At 49.1% G+C, this 21,454-nt stretch overlaps 1 protein-coding gene across 1 annotated transcript; it reads right to left on the bottom strand.

Annotated features, from left to right (window-relative positions):
• Positions 1-1,515: 1,515 nt before the first annotated feature.
• On the bottom strand, positions 1,516-15,891 carry IL12RB2 (interleukin 12 receptor subunit beta 2). The gene is made up of 16 exons (XM_072343830.1): positions 15,226-15,891; positions 14,191-14,281; positions 13,377-13,703; positions 12,893-13,007; positions 12,089-12,267; positions 11,748-11,884; positions 11,133-11,277; positions 8,663-8,742; positions 6,087-6,306; positions 5,471-5,671; positions 4,993-5,094; positions 4,752-4,904; positions 3,775-3,912; positions 3,326-3,410; positions 2,423-2,522; positions 1,516-2,123 (listed from the first exon to the last, which is right to left on the bottom strand). Exons 2-16 carry the CDS (start codon positions 14,246-14,248, stop codon positions 1,605-1,607), a joined length of 2,559 nt encoding a protein of 852 aa, XP_072199931.1. The 5' UTR covers positions 14,249-14,281; positions 15,226-15,891; the 3' UTR covers positions 1,516-1,604.
• Positions 15,892-21,454: the final 5,563 nt, after the last annotated feature.

Raw genomic sequence — 21,454 nt, 5'->3', positions numbered from 1 at the left:
CTGAAGCAGCACGAGGTTGCTGGCGGGCAGCATGCTGGTGTTCGTGCAGCCTGCCCCATTTGCTTGTACCTGCAGTGTTACTCCTTGGGCTCTCCCAGCAGCGCCCTTTGCTTTGGGAAGCTCTGTGGGCAGGAGTTGTGTTCAGCCTTTCCGTATTGCTCGGTTTCTTATCATCAAGCTGCTTCCCAGGGGAGCAGTGCTGGAGTGCACGGCCTCACTGACACAATACAGGTGCTGGGTGCAAGCACTGCCTCTCTGGGTGCTGCTGCTGCAGTGCACAGGTAGAGAACCCCTTGCTCTTAAAGGTGGTAATAATCATTTATGGGCACCAAATTAGAAGGCAGTGCGCTCAGGTGTTGAGAAAAACAGCCGTATTGTGCCAGATCTCTGTGATCACAGCAGTTCATGGACCTCCTGAGGAGGAAACCAGCAAGTAGGGATCGCCCAAATGCAGCACTCGGCTTTACTTTCAAGTGAAACGCAGTGGGAGAAGATGTTTGCAGGGCTGCTAGGGGTCATCTGTGGCTCTTTTAGTAGAGGTGCACTGTGTGTCATACAAGGCCTTTGTCCCGAGTTTATGCTGCTGCTTAACAGCTCGTTCAACCTGCCGGCTGTGGATGGGAGGAGCCAAAGCGTTCTGCTCCAGGTGAGCTCACCCCTGCACTGCCTCCTCTCCAGCTCTGTCATCTGAGGTGCTTTGCTGTGTGCTGGCTGCAGCCTAGAGCTTGAGCTTGACCAGAGAGAACAACACCAAACAAATGTCAGGTTTCCAACATCCTATTTATAAATAACGCACGTAGTAAACAAAGTCATTACATGTGTAACACGAACTTCCAGCCTGTAATTAGAATACTTCAATAAATGATTACAATTCTCAGCAGCCCATCTGACTTACTGTGTGCACGTGGTGCCTGCTTCTCTCTGGTGAGGGTTCCTTCTGTGCTGAGCCCTGAAGGCAGGCCCGCTCTGACTGGTTTTGCAGCAGGGCTGGAAAGCTCAATCGAGTGAGGGATCCTTCAGTGCCCACATGGGGCTGTAGCACTGTTGTCTCTGGGGCTGAAAGACGTGCCTGTGTTGGGGCAGCAGTGAGGAACGCTGTCTGCTGTGCACTGTGCACATGAGGTTTGCAAGAGATTCTCAGATGCTGCATTTCTGACCTGTGTGCAGCTGGAGCGCAGTGCAGCCATTGCCTGGCCAGCTGCTCAGCTCTGACCTTACTGAAATGCCTCCCTGATGTTCCTGGGCAAGCATTGTGTTGGATGACTTATAGCTTGTCTGGTGTAGCCCAAAGCAGCCTTGTGTTCAGGTGGCAGGGTGGGCACCTGAGGCAGCTCTGGCTCTGCAGGCAGCCTGAGGAGTGAAGCCTGCTGAGCCCCAGCAACATGGACTTTTGTCTTGAGTTCTACCTCAGCGTGCTCTGTGGGTGAGGAGCTGCTGCACTGTACAGTAAGGCAGGGCTTAGAACCTGGGAAAGCCTGTGAGCTGGGCTGTGTTACCCGGAGGTGTGATGTGCGAGTTGCTGTCCTGGCTGCAATGAAACACGTATTGCAATGCTTGGCTAAAGTGCAAACGTTCAGGCCGGGCTGCTGTGCCACCCTGACAGCCTACCTTGTGAAAGAGCTGCTGCTCAGCCTCACCGTGTCCAAATTAAGTTTCCCTCTGCAGGGAAATTCTGGTGTCAGAAAAGTTGTTGGGAAGACAGAGATGGGATTGCACAAAAGGTCGGGGTCTCCTTCCGTAGTGTCTGTGACAGGTGCTGAGATGGCTGAGGGCAGGTAAGCTGTAGCCCTGTCAGTCACTGGATTAGCAATGTACTCGCAAACAGTTTGTGTTTGCTCTGTCACTTCCAGCACCATCTTCTGGTACAGGTCGGGAAGCTGATGCTCGTAACTGCCACCATCTGTGCTGCTGGGTAGAGGCCTGTACTCTGAGTCCTGCTTCTCAAAGCTGCTTTCCAGTTGCCAGTCGTGATTTCTGCTGGGGGTGATGCTGCTGAAGATGAGCCTGTCCTGGAAAGCCTGGCAGCCTGTCTTTGTGAAGCTTTCCTCCACCTCTGTTGTTTCAGGCTCTTCAAAACTGCTGGCGTTGTGCACGAGCAGACTGGAAGGTACGCTCAGCTCACCCTGCTGGGGGCACAGTACAGCAGCGCTCATTAATCCTGCACTCACTGCATTGTGCCCTCCCAGCCGCCCCCAAAATGCGGGCATTCCCACACAGCAGCTGGCACTGCTAAGTGGGAGGTCAGTCTGCACTGCTCTGTGGTTACTGGGCGATACACACCACGTGTAACACAGAGCAGAGCTGCTTCCGTGCCAGAAAGTGCAGAGTTTGCTCTGTTAGGGGGCTGACTAATTTGCATGGCTCTGACTGCTTTATCTGCTGAAGATGATGGGGTTAGAAGAAAACAAAAGGTCTGATTTACCTTCATAGACCGGTCGTTCTTAGCCCATGTAGCATTAGCTGGATCCGGAATGGCTTTGCTGTACCACCGAGGTACAGTGGCAGAAAAGAGCAAGAGGAATCTGTGGGTGGGACGAGTGAAGTTAAAAGCACAAAAGCCAATCCCTGCAGGTTCTGCTGAGCTGGAATGTGCTGTTTGTGCATGCAGTCACTGCAGGATTCTGTGTGATGAGGCTGCCTTCCTATAGAAGAGCAGGAGCTCAGGCTGGGTGGGGCTGGCAGAGCCTGCCGGGCTTTTTGAGGACGCAGCAATGTTGGCTGACTGGACGGCACAGCTTTGGGTTCCCACTTTTCCAAGTTCCTCTGGCCAGAACATCACCTTATGACTGTATGCTATTGCCCTCCCCACTGCTCTGCAGCCTTTAGTGTGTTCTTTTTTGGCTGTTCCAGGTGCTGATGTTTCCCAGGTGCTGAGCCAGGAGTGAGGTAACACTGAGCAAGTACTGACTTAGCAAAATCCCATGCAGCACAGCATCGTCCTGCAGCCAGCCCTGGTTAGGTGTGTATGACTAAGAGCAGAGCGTGCTCGGCATGGCCAGGAGCTCAGGCCTGGAAAATCCAGTTGGAGATGTGGGATGTGTTTGTGTTGCTTTAAAGAAAAAGGGCTGCTTGTCACAGGGTCTGGCTTCCCTCTCAGGACGTGCCTGAGGTCCATAGCAGCCCGGCTGCAGTGGAAGCAGGCCTTAGGATCTCAGTTACAAACTCATGACGTGAACTATAGCTACCTTCTGAGCACAAAGTGTTGTTCTGAATGCTCACATTACCCAAAGCCTTTGTTCAAAACAATCCTCCCTGTTCCCCACGTTATGTGCCCTCTAGCAGAATGCCCATGTGTTACTGCAATGCAATGGGTCGGCCCACTCACAGTTTTCTCGCAGGACGCAGGGAGCAAAGGCAGGCTGAGAGTATGAAGAAGCTGCAGGTGAGCACAATAATCCAGTCCATGGCACCTGGAACACAGAACAGGCATTTTAACCTCGTTTTAATGAAGAAAAACGTATTCTGGTTCACACTGGGCAGCACTCATAGCTTGCACTTGTAGAGAACACCGGGAGCTTTTTGGTGTTAATTGGGGGAGCTGAAATTTGGGCGTTTGAGGTCAACAGTACTTTATAGTGCTGGAATGCATTACAGCTGTCTCTAGAGACAGGCAGTCCGTATGGAAACACGTGATTGCTGATCTTCTGGTACTGAACCTCCCATGGATGCAGGGCACAGATTTGTTTTTGCAGCCCCTGGGCAGCACAGAAATGGGGAGCACACTCGGTCACAGCGCAGTGCTCGGTAGGTCCCTGTCCCCATCAGGCTCCTTACTTTCCAAGCAGACCAGCTCGCTGTTTCCCCAGGGACTTTCCCCAGCGTCCGTCAGTGCTGTCATCCACAGGGCGTAGCACTCCCCACGCTGTAGGTCTGTGATGTGGAACGGATGTCGGGATGCTGTATTATAAATGGCTAAAAGGGAAAGAGGGAAAAGCAAATAAAAGCCCTAGCATGTGCTCTGGCTGCGTTTAGCTCTATGAAGAGCTGTGTTTGCAGGAGTTCTCTCTTGCTGTAAGTAACCTTGTCCACGTCACTGAGTCCTTGGGAGGGCTGTAGGAGAGCTCAGGCCGTTGGGGTTGCTCTGAGGCCTGTCCTCTTGCACAGAGCAGAAGCGATGCTGCTCAGCATTGGCTGTCCTGCCCTTTGACTATTTGGTACGTTAGTGTCTAAATCTAAAGTGAGCTTTGCATGGTGGGACTCTGAAACATGCACTAAAAGCTGCCCTGCAGCTCCTGAATAAGAGAAGGAAAAGCATTTCTTGTCTTGGGTGGAAGCATGGAGTTACACACATGGAGTTACACACATGGAGTTACACACATGGAGTTACACACATGGAGTTACACACACAGAGTCAAAGGCCGTGCCTGGGGAAGGCATCCAAGTGCAGGAATGCGGTGTGTGTTACCTGCTGTGTGTCTCAACGTGCTGACTGCGTGTGCTGAGTGCAGCTTTTAGTCAGTGCCATTTATACCCTGCTGATAATTACAGGGCTGCGGCTCGTGAGAATAACAAGAAGGGAAAAAACAACAACGGGGAGGAGAATTTTGTTCATTCAGAATAACTGAGAATGGTCTAACTTCATATGTGAGTATAAATATGCAGCCTTGTTCATGGGCAGCCGTAGCAGAGAACTGAATGTGCATCTTGCTGCTGGCTGAGCTGCCTGGGCTCCTTTTGAAGCCTCCTTCACCACCAATCCCCCCTCAATAAGCAGCACTTGCACATCACGTCGTTTATCACCAGATACCCACCTACATCAGGATCCACAGCACTGGCCTTTCTCTGCAGGTATATCTTGTACCCCGTGATGCAGCCCATTTGCTGGTGGGGAGGGATTTCTTCCCATGACACCAAGATGCTGTCAGCCCGTGGCTTTGCGTTCACCTGTGGCCCAGCTGCTGGTGCTACAGAGCGTAACAGAAGAGCTGACTTTGAATGCTGAGCGTTTTGAGTTGGCTTCAAATGATCTGGAAGAGGAATTCTGCCGTTTACCTTTTTCTCTCGAGTATCCCCTCGCTGATGTCGCTTGCCCAGCTCTGTCCTGATACAGCGCAAACACACTGATGTGGTAGCACACCTCGTCCTCTATGTGCTCTAAATGCAGGAACAGAAACAATTACCCCGCTGGAATATTTACAGTTATGGCTAAAATACTCACCTGCTCGGCTCCCGTGTCAGCAATGAATGTTTCCCTTTCTCAAAGCAGAGTACAAAGTAACGGCGTGAATGTGCTGTTTTCTCCTGCTTGCTTGAGAGCGGGGATTTAACACCCTGGGAGGCACAGCACCAAGCCAAGGTGGGAAGGGCTAACTGGAGTAACCCCAGCGCCCTCATTGTAACTTTGAAGCTATCTCGTATGAAGGCTATTGCTGCTGTTTGGATCAGTGACCAACAACTGCAGGCGCTCATGGCCAGGCTTTCACAGGTAAAATAGTACTTTGACAACATCCTGCTTGTCCGTGGTGCTCACCTGGTATCACTACAGACAGGTTGGATGGGACAAGCCTTATCCAGCTTGGATGGGGCTCCAGGCTGCTCTTCCTATGGGTGCTTATCCATTCCACAACGTACCCACTGATGGATGCAGTGGATTTAATGGGAGGTTCCCAGCTGACCAAGATGCTGTTATTTCCCATCGCCATAACAGAGACGTTCTGAGGAGAGGGTAAATCTGCCATGGGAGAAAGAACAGCCAAATAGAAACCACACCACCGGCACAGATTTGCCTCGGCCTTAAGGTGACGGTGAGTTTCATACCTGGTTTTTACCACGTTTCACCCCTTGCCATCACCCTCCCTTCAGTTCTACCCTCCCTCATACAAAACAAATAGAGTCCATTGCTTTTCTTTTTCGTTCATAGCTGGATGTTTGCTGTGTCAGGTGCCCGGACGGCTTGCACAGTCAGCAGAAGGGGTTAAAGTTATGGCACTGCTGATTCAGGGCAACTTGGCTCAACATGAAACCACGCTGCTGCCTTTGACTTGTAAGTGGATCTGAACTGCAGTCACTGAGGATCCCTGGGGATCCGCGCAGATCAGGAGCACAAAGTGGCAGAGTCTGAATGCTTTTATGGTGCGTATGTATACCTTGGGTGCCCGGGTTAGTCAGGATGGAAGCAGGAGGTGAGCTTCCCCTCGAGTTGTCAGCAGTGACTGTTATCTTGTAGCCCATCTTTGGAGTGACTCTGGTGTAGCTGGTTTGTGTGGTCACGTTTGTTTCCATTGCTTTGGGCTCCCCGTGGCTTAGTGCTTCGAAGGTCACCGTGTAATGCAGGATTTTTCCTCTCGCCTCCGACTGCTGCAAAGCCTGCAAAGAAAATGAGGTTGTTACACTTTTAGTTGAGGGAAAAGCCTGGAAGAGAGGTGGGGGAAAAGCCAAGGGCACTGAGTGTATTGCAGAGAACTCTGGTGGTGCCAAAGTGGTGTTTGAAACCTGCTCAGGGAAGGAGGCACAGGTTTGGCTTCCTGGACCCGCTGTGTTCAGACAGGCAGCTGTGCCAGGTTTGCTGGACGGATGCATGTCACACAGCTGCGGTCTCAGCTTTCCACGTGGGGGTTTAAGTGCAGGAAAACAAAAGGCCCTTCTTCAGCCACTGACAGTGACTGGCTCAGCCAGACCATTTGGCCACCAGGAACCAAACAGTCTGTCTGCTTAGAACTGCACCTTCCCTCATGAGAGGGATTTCTGTTCCACCTACAGACCCTCCTGAGGAGCACACACGCATCCTCGTCTGCCTGCACTTTGCCCATTCACTGTGAGATCCCAATGAGCTGCAGGGCCTTTTCCCCATGAGGCAGCAAACGGAGGGGAAGCCTCATTTCAGAACCTCCTGTGAAGGCGGTTGGGACACTTGTTACTTCCTGGCACGAATGAATCATGTTCTTCCTCCTTTCCAAGAAAGATTAAATCCAAAGTCAGGTTTCAGTGCCTCCCAGGAGCTGGTGATCATCATTAAAAGGTCAGGCAAATCACCGGCCTTGCTACCCTCTGTGCTGCCACCAGTCTGCCACCATCAGCCCTTTAATATACAGGACATGGCAGAAGGTATTTTATTCATCTCTTTTTGTTCTCATCATAGTAAAGAAATTACTTACGGTGTCAGCATAACTGGCTGGACAGTAGTGAACACCAGCTAAAGTTCTTTGGTACCAAATGATTGGTTTTTACTTTCTCCTCTCCTAAAAGTGGAAAGAAAGCTGGCTCCCCAGCAACTTGGTGCTTGCATGGAGATGTTTCCCATTGCATACATTCAGTTCAGTTGCTAAATGGAGTTCCCTGCTGCCAGCTGCAGCTCTCAGAGAGAGAGCTCGCAATCTCTCCCTCACTAAATCTATTACCTTCTTCTACGTAGTGTTAGATGTCTTCATATTTGACTGCTGGTTTTGCTTGTTTTAAAGCAAAGTAGTAACTGAAGTGAATTAGTTCCCTAATGGTAGTGACCAGTGTAGACTTTAAGACCCTAGAAGTCCGCAGCTGGGCCAATTACCGAAATAACACCAAGAGGGTGAGTGGTAAAATGGCGATTTCTTAAAGCAAACACACGCTTATATAACCTATGCCCTTCGTGTACGCCTCTCTTGTACACGTCATCGATCCTTCCAGAAATTAGGGAGGGCCTGTCGCGTGACAGCCCGATATCCCCGTATTTCGCCTAATACAACAGACCAGAGCATATGTTTTACCTGAGATTCCTTCTGCAGGTTGCGTATCTGTTTCTTATCTATTTTTCCTGTGCAGTTCCAGTCTAGTGACTGCCTAAAAATGAACTTAATTTCACTGCAGCGGAGCCTGTGCTGATAGGGCAAGGAGAAACGGTTCCAAACTTAAAGAGGGGAGGTTTAGGTTGGATATGGGGAAATGGTTTTAGGTTGAAGGAGGATGACTTAGGTTGGATGTCAGGAGGAAGTTCTTTACTCTGAGAGTGGTGAGGTGCTGGAACAGCTGCCCAGAGAGGCTGTGGATGCCCTGTCCATCCCTGGAGGTGTTCAAGGCCAGCTCGGATGGGGCTCTGGGCAGCCTGGGCTGGTATTCAGTGTGGAGGTTGGTGGCCCTGTCTGCAGTGGGGGATTAGAACTTGATCCTCAGGGTCCCTTCCAACTCAAGCCATTCTATGGTTTTATGATAAGGAAAAAGTCGTTTTCTTATAGGGCTTCATTCCCCAGCTTTCTGAAAGCTCTGCCCATTCAGTATGAAAATACTTGCTCTGAGCTCATCCAGTTTCAGACCTACAGTTGTATCATTAGCCAACTATTCTGTGTGTGACTTGCCCATCGCGTATTTCACACCTGTACAGAGACATGGTTTCTTTCTGCTGCTGCTGTATGACTCAGCTCCTCTATCTCTCCCATTCTGCATCGCCCTGTTCTTCATCTCAGAGCAGAAACTCCTCTAAAGGCAGTTCACAGTCAAAGGCACACGCATGAAGCAGATACCTGCTGATCATATGGGGCACAGCATCCCCCTTTCCTCCAATAATCTGTGCTCTGGCAGCATGCAATGAAGTAGAAAATGAGGAAAGTCAGGGGTAGTAGAGCTGTTCTGGGTTATTACAGACCTGTGGACAAAGCACTGCTGTGCCCTGCTTTAAACACACAACATGGGGCTCCCCGTCCGAAGCTGCTGATTATTTCTGTGTCCACTAAGCTTTCCTTCAACAACTTACCTTCCAAAAAAGAGAAATGTTCTGCATTTGAGAGTCCACATCCTGCTTTTTGTACCAGACATCTAAGAGCCCGGTAGGCACTGGTGGAGAGAGAAAAGAAACAGAATCAATGATGGTATTTTGAAGCAAACAAGACATCAAATAGGCTACAGAAGTCATAATCCCGAAACAACTCCTATTTAAGAATTAGAACCTCAGAAATCATGTAAGTGCTGTAGTCCTAGAAGTGCTATTTTGTACTTGAAGCTTGTATTTGCTATTACAGATAGAGTTCGGCTGCAGGGATGACTGCCCAGATGCCTGTAGTCACAAAGGACAAACCACCTCGATAGGAGGAGTTATGGTCTGCCTGGGACATCCAAGAAAGCCCATAAACCAAAGGGGCAGCATTAGCTCTCATCTTTGCATGGAAGCTGAGGTGAATTAAGGTCCAAGGAAGATGCTTCCTAGAAACCCTTGGAGTTTGAAATGGTACTCACTGAATTCTGAGCTAATTAACAACATGCTCCAACAATTCAGATTCGGATTAAGAGATACGAAGAAAGCCAGTGTGACAAAGCTTGGCTCCCCCAGGTCCTTGAGCACAGTCAGCTCATCAAAATCAAATAATACGTGTTTCTTATACCCTAAGCAGCAGGCAACTGATGTGCAGCCCTACTTAGGTGGGCTGAGACTGTCTGCTGTTACCTAAATGCAAAGACAGAAAATCTCCTCAGTCCCAGCAATGTTAAGAACCGTTTGTCCTGCCTCCACTGCAAACAGTGACTGGGATGGAAAGAAAAAAGGAAGAGAACAACAGAAAACAAAGAAGCCATGGGAGCCACAGAAGAAATGCAACCAGGATGGCACTGACTGTGAGCAAGGGGCAAGTTCAAAGCAGGGGAAACAAAAGCAAACTGCATCTGTTGAACAGCAGCCCAGATTTTAAGGTTCTTTTCAAACCACACAAAAATAGGTGGAAAAGAAAGGCTTGCTTTGCTAAAGTGCTTGCAGAAAGCAACTTCTGTGGCCTGGAGAAACATGGTGGGGGGGGGGGGAAAGCAGCTTTGTAAGTCTAGAAGGCATAGTCCTGAATTCAGTGAAGGCCAAACTAGTGTGAAAACTTCAGCTACTTTGAAGGAGAGCAACAGTTGTGAACACATTGCTCATCGTCTGCAGCATCACCTCACTGACTGATGGCAGAAATATTCCCTGAGCTGTTGAGGAGAGGCAGCCAGTCATCAAATGCAGCGCTGGTTGGGGAAGAGGGGTGATGACCACAGACACCATAGCAACGCCGGGTGCATTGAGAAGGCAAAGAAAACTGTTGAGAGGAAGGTGGGGGAGGGAAGGAAAAGTTCACACCTCTTGCATCAATCAATGCTTCTTACAGAAACTGTTGCTGGCAGAAGTGGTAAATAGCGTGAGTAATAACTGCGGGAGCCTGGAGCTCTTATAGGAATCCACGAAAAGAGAGCAATGAAAGCCAACGGTGAGAGGAAAGGAGGTGATGCCAAAGAAGCCAATGCATCTGCACTGGGATTCTCCTGGAGAAGCTTTCTCCTTTCACACAGGAGTTGGGCATGCAGGTGGGGACCCTGCATCTAACTGAAGGCTTCTGGTATTAGAATTGCTATAAAAGAGGAGAACTGAGCTCGTGTCTGTGCTGCAGCCCCTGGACTCTGCTGTGCTGTTCCATGAGCAGAAACGCCGTGTTCTCATCTTCTCATTCACTGTGAAATGCGTGGCCAAGTTGTCACCCGTTAAGGCTATAGAGATCTCCAGTGACTGCACTGTTAGAGGACAGACCTATTTGGCAGTTCTCTGAGCAAAATATTTTCCTTACTCAGAGGAAGATGGATCAGCAAATTTAAGCTGCTTTGTTACAACCTGCAACTGAACTGAGCCAGGAGATGCAATTTCCTGGGCTCATCCATCCAGCTCAGCTCCTCAGCAAACTGTCCCGCAGGCTCAAGGACCCAGCATGTGTTTCTCAGATGTGATGTTCCTCAGCCACCGAGTGGCCCCATCAGCCTTCAGTACAGGACTGCTGCAGTAATTCTGTTCAGTGCTTTGATATAAACCAACACAAAACGTTTTCCTTTTCCCGGCTAAGCAGCACAGATTTCTCTGGCTTTTCCAGACGTGCAGCAGCGTTCCCTGTTGGTTTTGTTTCTGGATTTACAGATTTGAACCAGGAGCAAAAACCAAACAGTGTTTTGAATTCACACAGAGGTGGTGACGCACTGGAACATGTTGCCCAAGGAGGCTGTGGATGCCCCATCCCTGCAGGCATTCAAGGCCAGGCTGGATGTGGCTCTGGGCAGCCTGGGCTGCTGGTTGGTGACCCTGCACACAGCAGGGGGTTGGAGCTGGATGAGCACTGTGGGCCTTTGCAACCCAGGCCATTCTGTGGTTGTGATTTCATTAGCTGAAGTTTACATTTCTGTGTAAACTTTAGACATAGGCTTAGCATAACAAATCATATTACCTGCTTCTGGAGTCCGGATCTGGAATGTACTCCAGTTACTCCACAGTCCCCTCTCAGGATGAATTTTACAGCTCACTTGAAATTCATACTCTGTATGAGGCTCCAGACCATGAAGACTGCAATTTTCACTATTTAAACTTCTAACCTTCAGTGAAGATAAAGGACACACAACGTTAAACTCACGGGGAAATTGGGTTAATGATACGTTCATACATTTTACTCAACTTAAAGCAGTTTCAGCCCTTAAAATATGAGCTCAGGATTCCAGGCAGCATTAAAGGAGGCAGAAGCATTTGGAAAATGTACACCTATACCCTTGAGCTACAGTGAGCAGAAATGACCACGTTTTAGTGGTGTGTGTGCCAAACGTCAGCTCTGATTTGCTGTGCACTGTGCCTGACATGTGGGGAACTGTGCACGCATGCAGGGCTTTTTGTGTTTATATTTTCATGGTAAGTGTTCCACCTTCATTCAGTTTCAGGGCAGCAATGGAGGCTTTGAGGAGCAGGCAATAGTTTTTCTTAAATAAGATGCTACAGAGCAGACCGGAGAGAGAAATACCATTACAGGAGCGCCCAAGGATCACACTAAACTTATCCTCCAACACAGGATTACCGTGTTCCAGGTGGAACTGCTCAGTGGCCGGTATCTCACTCTGCAGTGCTGCCCTTGGCCTTCACTGTGCCAAAACAACGAGCAGTTTGTTGCTGAACGTTCACATTCCACTAAAAAGTTTGGAGGACGTGGTTGCACTGGCAGCAAAAACAGAAAGAAAACAAAGAAACAGCACTCAGATATGCATCACAGCTAATAATGGAGGGTTAGGTGAATAGAACGGGTGCTTGAGATGGACGGATACTTTCCCCGACAGGTTCAAACAACAAAGATAGAGTGCTCAGTTTGCACTTCCTCTCAATAGCCAGTGCTGACTGCAAGAAGGTAAGTAAGGCATTTACCTATGTCTATGAGCATGAATTTAAGTGGCTGTGAAAAAGCACTTCCTAGTTTGTTGGAGGCGACAACCACAAGTCTGTAAGTAGATTCAAAGTTCAACTTTGTGCTCAGAACCAGCAAACCAAACTTATTACTCAGGCTTTCTTCTGAGAAACATAAGGTGTCAGTCCCATCCGATAGCCTAGAATAGAAGGAAAGCTCTTGGTCAGTACCTTTCCGTACACCGTGGAAGACAAATCCACTTGTTCCTTGCTCAGAGCTTGCTGCAGGGGTCTGCAGTCTGTTTCAGGGGAAGCTCAGCAAAACCAGAGCGAGCAACAAGGCTGTTGGTCCTTTAAGAGGAAGCAAAAATGACACAGCTTGGAAAAGTTTTCTCTCCATCTCCTCAGCTGAACTGTGAGGCACCGTGAGAAGCTCAGAACTGAGGCTTCCTGGTGCTGGCATTGCTAATCACATCATCTGTACGTAGAGAAGATCCACGATGGGAAAACAGCAGGTTTTAAGCAGCCCGTTTCAGACTGCTTCTACTATTAAACTTCCCTTTGCAATAAGGAGCCATGTCTTGGCACGTTCTCTTAATGTGCTTAACCCAGGAGTCATTGAACCACTGCAGCACAGCGCACATGGCTGTAGGCAGGAAGGGTTGGTTCTGTGATCGTGGCAGCCTTGCACTGACTTATTCAGAAAGCAGCTCTTGTGTGAGTTAACAAAGAGCAAATCTGTAACAAACAACATAAAACCAACACAAAAACCCCTCTAGGATGTGACTGTAGGCTTTAAGGAACCTACTTCCCTGTGTTACCTACTGTATCACGTATGTGGTGTTCATGTGCGTAAACCTTCCTTTATCCCAGGTGCAGGTGAGGTTGCCATCTGTCCCATACTGGATACATGACACATTTTTTGGCTGATCTGGAGGATCTTAAGCAGATATTCTGATCAGTTTCTTCCTTAAAGATGCTGAGAGCAGCAAGCTGGCAACATGCAAATGTTGCCACTACATCTAAAGCAGCGCGAGAGGTTTGTCAGAGGTGAGAGACAGTGGGTGCAGAGAGAGACAAGCACACGGAGCCCTGCAGATGCCCACATCCACGCGGGGGGCTGGGAATCAGGGTGTGAAAGGCCTCTGTAGTGTTTGTTACACAGCTGCAGGCAGCAGCATTTCAGATATAAAAGCAATACAACGTCGCACCTTTTCTAGAGGAGGCCACCCCCTGTGAGCTCCCAACCTCTGCTTCAGAGGCACCCCAGAACATTAGAAAGAGTGAGGAATAATGAAACTCTCCTTACTTCCAGACTCTATATCAATTCCACAAATGAGCTTTTTCTTGTATTCACAATCTATTTTGCAAGTAAACATGTGTTTGCCATATGCACTGACTGGAAATGTGCTGCTTACTGAAGTGCCGTAATTGCTAATCAGTTCAGAACCGTTAAAGAAAAGAGCTGTCTTGCACTGCTGGCTGTACTTCAGTTGTTTGAGCTGGCATGAGAGGGTAACGTTGGTTCCAGGCTGGACGTGAGCAGCAGTGCTAGCAGCCATGTTTCCCTTCTCGCATATCTCTGTGACACCGTGGGCAGGTTTGCTGGCAGACACGTTTCCTTCACTGCACGCTTCTGCAATGGAATGGGAAGACAAACCTTTAAAGGGACCCGCTGCTGCTGCGTGGCTCATAAAACACGCTCATTGAGGGAAGGCTGTGGTGCCAAATGTATCACGTAAGGATTCTTGCCTCTGCACTGTAACTCACGGCGTATTGCTGTGAATCTTCATTGACTAGATTAAGTGGGGATCAGAAACCAAAGACGAACCACCAGCCATCACACCAAAAGGCACAGCCCAGGGCAAAGTCTGCTCATCAGAACTGCTGTTTTTCACTGCTGCTTAATGAACATTGCCATGAAGGAATGGGAAGACGCCCAGTGGTAGCGGCTCATAAGCTCATCAATGAGCTCATAAGGAAAGTACAGCAAAAGCCTAACTAAGCATCAAACTTTGCTCTCTCTAATAAGAAAGATGTTTGCTGGTGTGTCTGAAAGAAAACACTAATCGCCCAGTGCTTCTTTTAACTGATGAGTGCTATATACATAAAAATCATCTTACCTGCTGTGAAGTACGGCAGCAAACAGACTGTGACGGGTACGACCCACGCAGTTTGCATTTTGCTCCCTACAGAGAAATGCTCACCTTCTACCTACAAAGTGGGGAAAAAATCATTTTAGGATACTGGCACTATTTCCTAACTCCAGAAAATCCCAAACCCTCCCTTCATCAGCTCCTTCTAATTAACTCTCCTTGCTAACATTGCTGGATTGTGGCTGTGATCCTAAGCAGCAGCTGAAGGTGCCATTGGCTCTCCCTGCAGACTGGCACGCAGCTGAGAGGGCTGTTAGAATCACAGCTCCTTTACGTTATGCTTCAAGGAGAGACATGCTTCCATACTTCCTCCTTTCCCTCCCAAAGATGCTCTGCAAACCCAGAACCAGAAACCTTGCTGCAAAAGACAACCAGAGCAGACCCTCAGTGCCCCCTGTGCAAAGGACAAAGGTTTCTCTCGTTCATTTCTGCTTTCATACCTCCTGCACATCTGCAATTTTACAGTGAACAACTTCAACTCCTTGCAGCTGTGTGACAGCTCAGATGGAGCAGAACCTGAAGCAGAAAGGATGCACCATACCAAGGAAGTCTGAACAATCAGTAAATAGAAGCAGCAGCTCTCAAGCCTCTCGGTTTTCTTCTCAAGGAATAAGACGTGCTGTTTCTCCCCAGGATGCCTTTTTACTTGCCACATTCCAGCAGCTCTCATTGTCCTCAAGTCCTGCACCTATTTTCCAGCATGAGCTCCCCAATGTGCTCTTGCCACCTGGGCAGCCTGTGGAGGTGCCAGGTATCCCAGTGCACGCAGCTCAGGCAGCCTGCATGCCCAGCCTGCTGTCTGCCCACTGGTGCTGCCTGCCCAGGCTTTCTGATGCTGCTGAGACCAACCAGCCTCTTCACATGGGTGTCACCCCAGCCTGTTCACCTCCCATCTGCCTTCTGGGGAATGGAGATGAAGAAAGAAATGGAGAAGGGAAGGGTAAGAGACAGGATGGAAACACCTGGGGCTTCCCAAAGCCCCAACGCTGGTACTTTCCTCACCTTTTGCAGGTGGGTTCCTCTCACCTCTCCAGCGGCAAACTGCTGTGGTGCGCATTCGGATGGGGCAGCCTGCAGCTGTGAGAGCACCAAGGAGATGGAGTTACAGGCACATCAATGAACAGCGAGGAGAGACCGAGCAGGTCCGCTGTGCAGGGAAACCCTGCTGAGAATCCAGAGCCAGATCTGACGTCCACACTGCAGATCAGAGGATGCAGCACTCCTCTTACAAAGGATGCGGGTGCTGTTGTACTGTCCCACTGACCTGAGCCAAGCCTTTCTATGGGTTCATATAAACATTTCTTTTAAATCCTCGGGTTCTTCGGATGGAAATGTTTTGCTGCAGCACTTCAGCTTCACACCAACACGTTGACGGCAGCCAAGTCTGTAGGTGATTCGTAAGTGCCAGGATGAGCAATCGCACCGCGGCAGCTCTTCAGATAAACGCTCTGCCTTCCAATAAACTGAAATTGCCACTTTGACTGGGCAAACATCCTTCAGGCTTCGCTGCCAGCAAAACTGCGCCCCAAACGCCTGAGTCAAAACCAGCAGCTCCTCGCGCACCCCTCGTATAGCAGCGGGTGGCCGTGGAAGCGCCCACCTCCCGCCCGCCGCTCCTTACCGGCACAACGAGGAGCTCGCAGCGCTGTTGCGTTACACCCTGCAGTAAAAACGGGCTTTTGGAGGCTGCAGGTTGCACAGTGCGGGCAGCGCCGCGGTCAGGAGTTGCGTTTATAGGGAAGCTGACAGCCAGCAGCGAAACGGCGCCCGGCTGAGGTCACAGTCCGTTAAAGGAGCCCCGCCGTCCCCGCTCGGCTCTTGGAGCATCGCTCCCTGCTCAGCGCCGCTCGGCTCCGCGCATCCCACACGTGCGGGCGGCTCTACCGGCCCCGCTGCCGCCCGCCCCGCCCCGCGCTGCCCCCGGCCGTGCTGCCCCCCCCCCCGGGGAGGAATCGAGCAGCAGCTGCGGAACCCCACAGCCGTAGCGCAGGACCGGAGCCCTGAGCAACCCGCCCCTTCCCAGAGCGGGCTCCCTGCAGCCGCAGTACAGGAAAACGGGGCTGGAATCTTATTTCTTACGTTGTTAATGGCTACTGCCCTACCTGAAAGTGTTCCTAACGAAGGAGGCCCCTTGTTACTGCTCTTCCTTCTCTTGGCTGGACGTGACTGACCGTCGCTTGCTTAAAGACTGACTTTTGCTGTGCTGGATGTTGAGCAGAGTGAGGGTCTGTAGGACCACAGCCGTGTGTGAGCCTCCAGGCTGCGGTGCCCCCTCCCGAATCACACCATAATATTCACACATTTTTATAGAGAGAAGGAAATGCTGACAAAGCTCACCATCTACCCCATGCCCTGTGTGTGTCTGTGCCCTGCGAGGCTCCAAATACCACCAGTTTCCTTTTATATGTCTGCCTTATTTCCCCTCTGCCTTCTTTTGGTTCATGCTACATTTACACCCTCCAAGCACACGCCGTAAAACCAGGGTTGGTGTATTTTGAAATAAGACTCCAATAGAAGTTCATACGGCATCGTATCTCTTACCCTTCATCAAGGCCTCATCCTTTGCTCCACCTCGCTGGGTGCCTCTAGTTTCCATTTCCAGAAGGTATGGCAGCAGCAGCCACACGCCGCGCTCAGCTGGCAGTAGCAAGGCTGAGGCAGCATCTTACTGGTGGGTGATGCAATGAAGGAAGGTGCCCCTCAGGTGGCTCAAGCCATCAGAACTCTGTGTCACCATGGCAGGAAACTGAACTGAGAAGCACCAGTCCACTGCCCAGCATGAAATGCAGCTGCTTTCTCTGTTCTTTCAGCAGCAAACTCTGCTTGTTCATACAGTTCTTTCCCTCTGAGTTGTGTTCAGAGTGCACGTTTCCAAGAGCTGTCATGGGGCAGTCTTTAAGGTGCCAGGTGCTGTGTAAACCCTCAGCTTTTCTATGAGGCTCTAATGCAGATTGTTCCGTAGAATCACAGAATCATTAAGGATTTGCTAAGTATTATTTCAACTGTTAATGGATTCCAGCATCTGACTGGAAGTGCTTTGCTGTCGGTTTTGAAGGTCTTCATGTGCTGGGCTTTCCTTCAAGGCAAGGAAACAAAGCTGAGCCCAAAGTAACTCTGTGTCATCACTCACAACTCTGAGTGAAGGCAGGATCCTGCACGAGCATTCACCAGAAGCTTAACCTGGTGCTTGACTGCAAAAGTAAGAGCGGAAGGGCACGGCCCCAGCTGCAAATGGAGGTACCATGTGCTGAGCTCAGCTCCGTACCAACCTGCCTGCACTGCCAGGGCTTCTTGGGACTGAAGGTGATCTCAAGGGAAGTTCAGAGTCATCAGTTCTCTGAGCTGAGGTGGTGTCTGCAGTTCTGAAATGCAGCTTGGGAAAGCACCATCGGTGGCTGACATAAGGTGATGCTCGGCGGTGATGGTGACCACGGGCTGTGGGGTATTTGTAGCAAAGCAGAGAGGGCTGCAGCAGAAGAGGCCAAAGGAAAAGGTTCTAACACGGCACTATGGATGGTTGCGGTGCCATCTCTTATGGGTCAGGCAAAGCTGTGCCTTCTGAGATCCACAGCTGCCAGGGTGAGCAGCAGTGCTGCTCTTCCTCTAAGTCGGTTCTCAAGGGTGAAGTTTGTATGGTCAAAATGAGAATGTGCCAAAGCTGAGCTGTGTGTGCAAGACATAAGGCAACCTGTTGAGTGCAAGCTCACTTGTAGGGGGAGAATTACAAACTGGGTTGTTGCAGATATTTACTGCCTGAAACAAATGATGGTGATTAGAGAAACAGGGGGAGGGCTCCTCACACAGGTGGGATATGAGTCACAGCTCTGGTGCTGCCAAGCTTCCAGAGATATAAATCTGAAAGGAAGCACCACTGGGAAGTAAGTAATGTGTTGAGGTCAAGGTGTTGTGTGCTTCAACTTGCTCTCATAATCCAGTGAATGCTGGAAATAGAAAGTGTGAGAAAAGAATATGGATTTTCCTGAGTATAGTGGGGGAGATTGGAGGGGGTGGGGGGGAGGGAACCAGATATAAATGATGCAATGAAACTTGAATGTATGTTGTTGGAAATTTGTGCTCAAGTGCTGGAAGGGAAAGATGAAATAATTTGTCTGGGATTGACTTACATGTAAAAGGAGACTTGCAAAGCAAAGAGATGCAAAACAGAGAGCTGGGAAGGGCTTACTCAGCTGGAGCCTATGATGGGTTTGTAAGGGAAAAAAGCCTATCTTTTTAGACAATTAGTTCCAAATATTGAAAAGCATCCTTTTCCCCAGGTATTTGAATGAGAACCAGAGGAAGTTAGAGCTGCTGATGGAAGAAGACTGGAGCTGGGTCGGGGTACAGATGAGTGCTTGTGTTAGTTATTGCCAGAGAACACAGCATTCAAAGACAAAAGTGAAATCAGCAGGCGCAGCCATTGTGCTCTCTGGTTATGTCAAGCTGTAGATCTGGAAATAACCTTGAGGAAGGGTAATTGAGAATAAAAGGTACTGAGTCATCAGCAGTGAAATGATAAGTGAGGAGCAACAGCTTGCTGCAAGTTAATTACTGAGTGCTCCAAAAGTCATCAGAGACAACAGGAGTCGACCCCCCAGATCTGTGAGTGCCATCAGTCACTAAAGGTAAATAGTTCCTTTTTTCCATGTATTGGTTTCATATAATGGTTGGCTTTCTTGCATGTGCTTCTGCACATCCGAATGGTGCAGGAGGCAACACCAAGGCAGCTGTAATGCTTGAGGAGCACAATCACTGGTGTTGTAATTATGATTAGTGCAATGGTTTGAGCTCATTACAGGTTAGGAGCAGCACTCTCCTTTTCTCCACGTTTCTGCAAGTTGTGTCCCTCCTTTCCTTTTCTCTTTAGGCCTCTTGGTCAGCTTTGCTCAATGGCCTCTCAGTTCCCTCATTAGCAATAGGTTTCCCCGCCCTTTTGTTTAAATGCTTTTCTCCAGCCAACCATTTCCAGACGTTTCTTCCATGGCACCACTCAGTGCCCTGCCCTCCAGTTTCTTTCAGCAATCTCTTTTCTGGCTACACCTCCAGTCTGTGCAGTTCCCACCCTGGTGATGGAGGCCACTGTGCTGGTGATAGTTGGGTGACTCAGAGCAGGGAAGCTGGAAAGCAATCCAGCTTACTGTGCAAGATCACGACTCATGTCCCAGTAGAAGAGGCAACCCTAAATGTGGTTGAGGAGACCCATGTCAAACCATGGCTGAAGGATGCGCTGCCCTGCGTTCGGTCCATTCATTCCACCTGCCTTTCTGGCCACCATATCTTCATTGAGCTTCAGCTGCTCACGTCAGGTTTTGCCAGCTGTGCAAGAGTAACACTGAAGCAGCTGCAGCAGCAGTATGTTGGGTGATGATGGCTTGTGTGTCTGTTTCTTCAGTGCTTCAGGTAGTCTGTGTGCTGGCTTTACAACTGTTGTTCACTCCAGCAAGCCTGCATTTGCCTTTACCTGGCAGAATGAAGTTGGTTGCTTAGTTTTTCAAGTACAATTACTCTGCCTCCTTGAAACCAAGCAAAGTGTGGCTGCATTCACTCTGAGAGTACGAGTGCAATGGGGCAATTCTAGAGAACCCTATGGAGGATGCAGTGTCACACTGCATCTGCTATGAAGTTGAGAATGACGAGGTTTTGTCTTTATTGTTTCCAATATTCTTGTGGCAAGATTAATTCCCTTCTCTTAAGGAAAGACTTGGCTGCTTTGGTAAAAATCAGTCTTGAAATCTCTGCTGATAAATCACTTCTATAATGTCCAATGCTTGCTTTGATCTTTTATCTTAGTTCTGCTCCCATTGTTTTATAAGTATCATTTCTGAAGGATTTGACTTTGTGTAGCTAACATGCACTGAAGCCATTGAAGATGTAAAACCACAGCCTCGCTTCTCACATCCTCTTCTATGAAATTCAAGGTTAGTTTCAGTCTCTGCTTCTGTGCTCAGTCCTCCCACCCTCCAAAAACCTCCTTTTCCCTCTTAAAGAATGGATCCTCTTGGAGGTTAACAGTGATGAGATGCTCTGAACAGAATGTTTTTAACTGAATATTCCTACAGATGTTGAATGGCCATTTTTACCTGCTGGCATTTTTCAGCTGCCTCATTCAGAATGATTTTGCTGATTGAGGCATTTGTTCCTAGTTCTGTGTGCAGGTCCTGATCACAACCTGGGCTTTGGTCTTCTGTCCTTGCATCCAGAAACCACCAGGTTACAGCTGTTATTTAGCTCTGTGAACCTTTAGCTTCAGTTTACAATCCCATTCTAGTCTCTGCAGCATATCTGTAGCTGAATCTCTTACAATTTACAGACAGATGTTTGTAAATCTTTCAGCACGGAGCAGCCAAGCAAATGCACATGCAGAATAGATGAGCAGCATAAGATTACTCACTGAACCCCTATCTTCATATTCTTGTACTATTCCAGCTACTAGATGCCATGCAGTGTTTGGACTCCAGATACTGAGGCCTTATTAGAAATAGTAATTATTGCTGCCCAGGCTTTGTGGGATGGAAGCTGAGGCAAAGTAACTTGCTGAAGGTCACACAGTGGCCAAGCTGAGGCCAGCAGTCATCTCCTTTGTGCTTCAGTCACAGACAGTGCTCTGCTCTCCAGGAGCATGTATGGCATGGTGGCTCTGCAGCAGCATAAGTAATTAAAAGTTGTAACTAGTTCTGCATATTTAATGTGTTACTTGCTATACATTTTATTTGAAGCATACTTTCTGAGGGGTGGCAGTGTGCAATGAGTCCCAGAGGGGCAATGCTGCTGCCTGAGTTGTGCTGCCAGTAATTCTTCCATCTGAATTTACACTGGTAGAAGTTCACACTTGATACACCCTATACTGACATGATGGGCTGGAGATAAGAGCTCGCAGTGAATGGTTTTGCTGTGGTCAGAGCCTGTTCAAGCTTTGAAAAGGCTGCTTTTCATTTTCAGATTCCTTTTTCATTTGTTCTCTTTTGCCATCTATGTGAAAAGACCCTTTCCACTGAGGTTGGTTTGAACAGCAGTGAGAAACAGCACCATGGTACGTCTGTGTGTCATGAACTACAGTGCCTTGAAAGGTAATTACTTTACATTTGAGTGGCAACCAATGTGGATTGCACAAGTAACATTTCCATCACTGAGCTCTTTCAGAGGATGGTGACGCACTGGAACAGGTTGCCCAAGGAGGCTGTGGATGCCCCATCCCTGCAGGCATTCAAGGCCAGGCTGGATGTGGCTCTGGGCA

The sequence above is a fragment of the Excalfactoria chinensis genome, chromosome 8, assembly GCF_039878825.1.
Source record: "Excalfactoria chinensis isolate bCotChi1 chromosome 8, bCotChi1.hap2, whole genome shotgun sequence".
Classification (NCBI taxonomy): domain Eukaryota; kingdom Metazoa; phylum Chordata; class Aves; order Galliformes; family Phasianidae; genus Excalfactoria; species Excalfactoria chinensis.
Note: the sequence above shows the minus strand (reverse complement) of the source record. Positions and strands in the feature narration are given on the sequence as shown.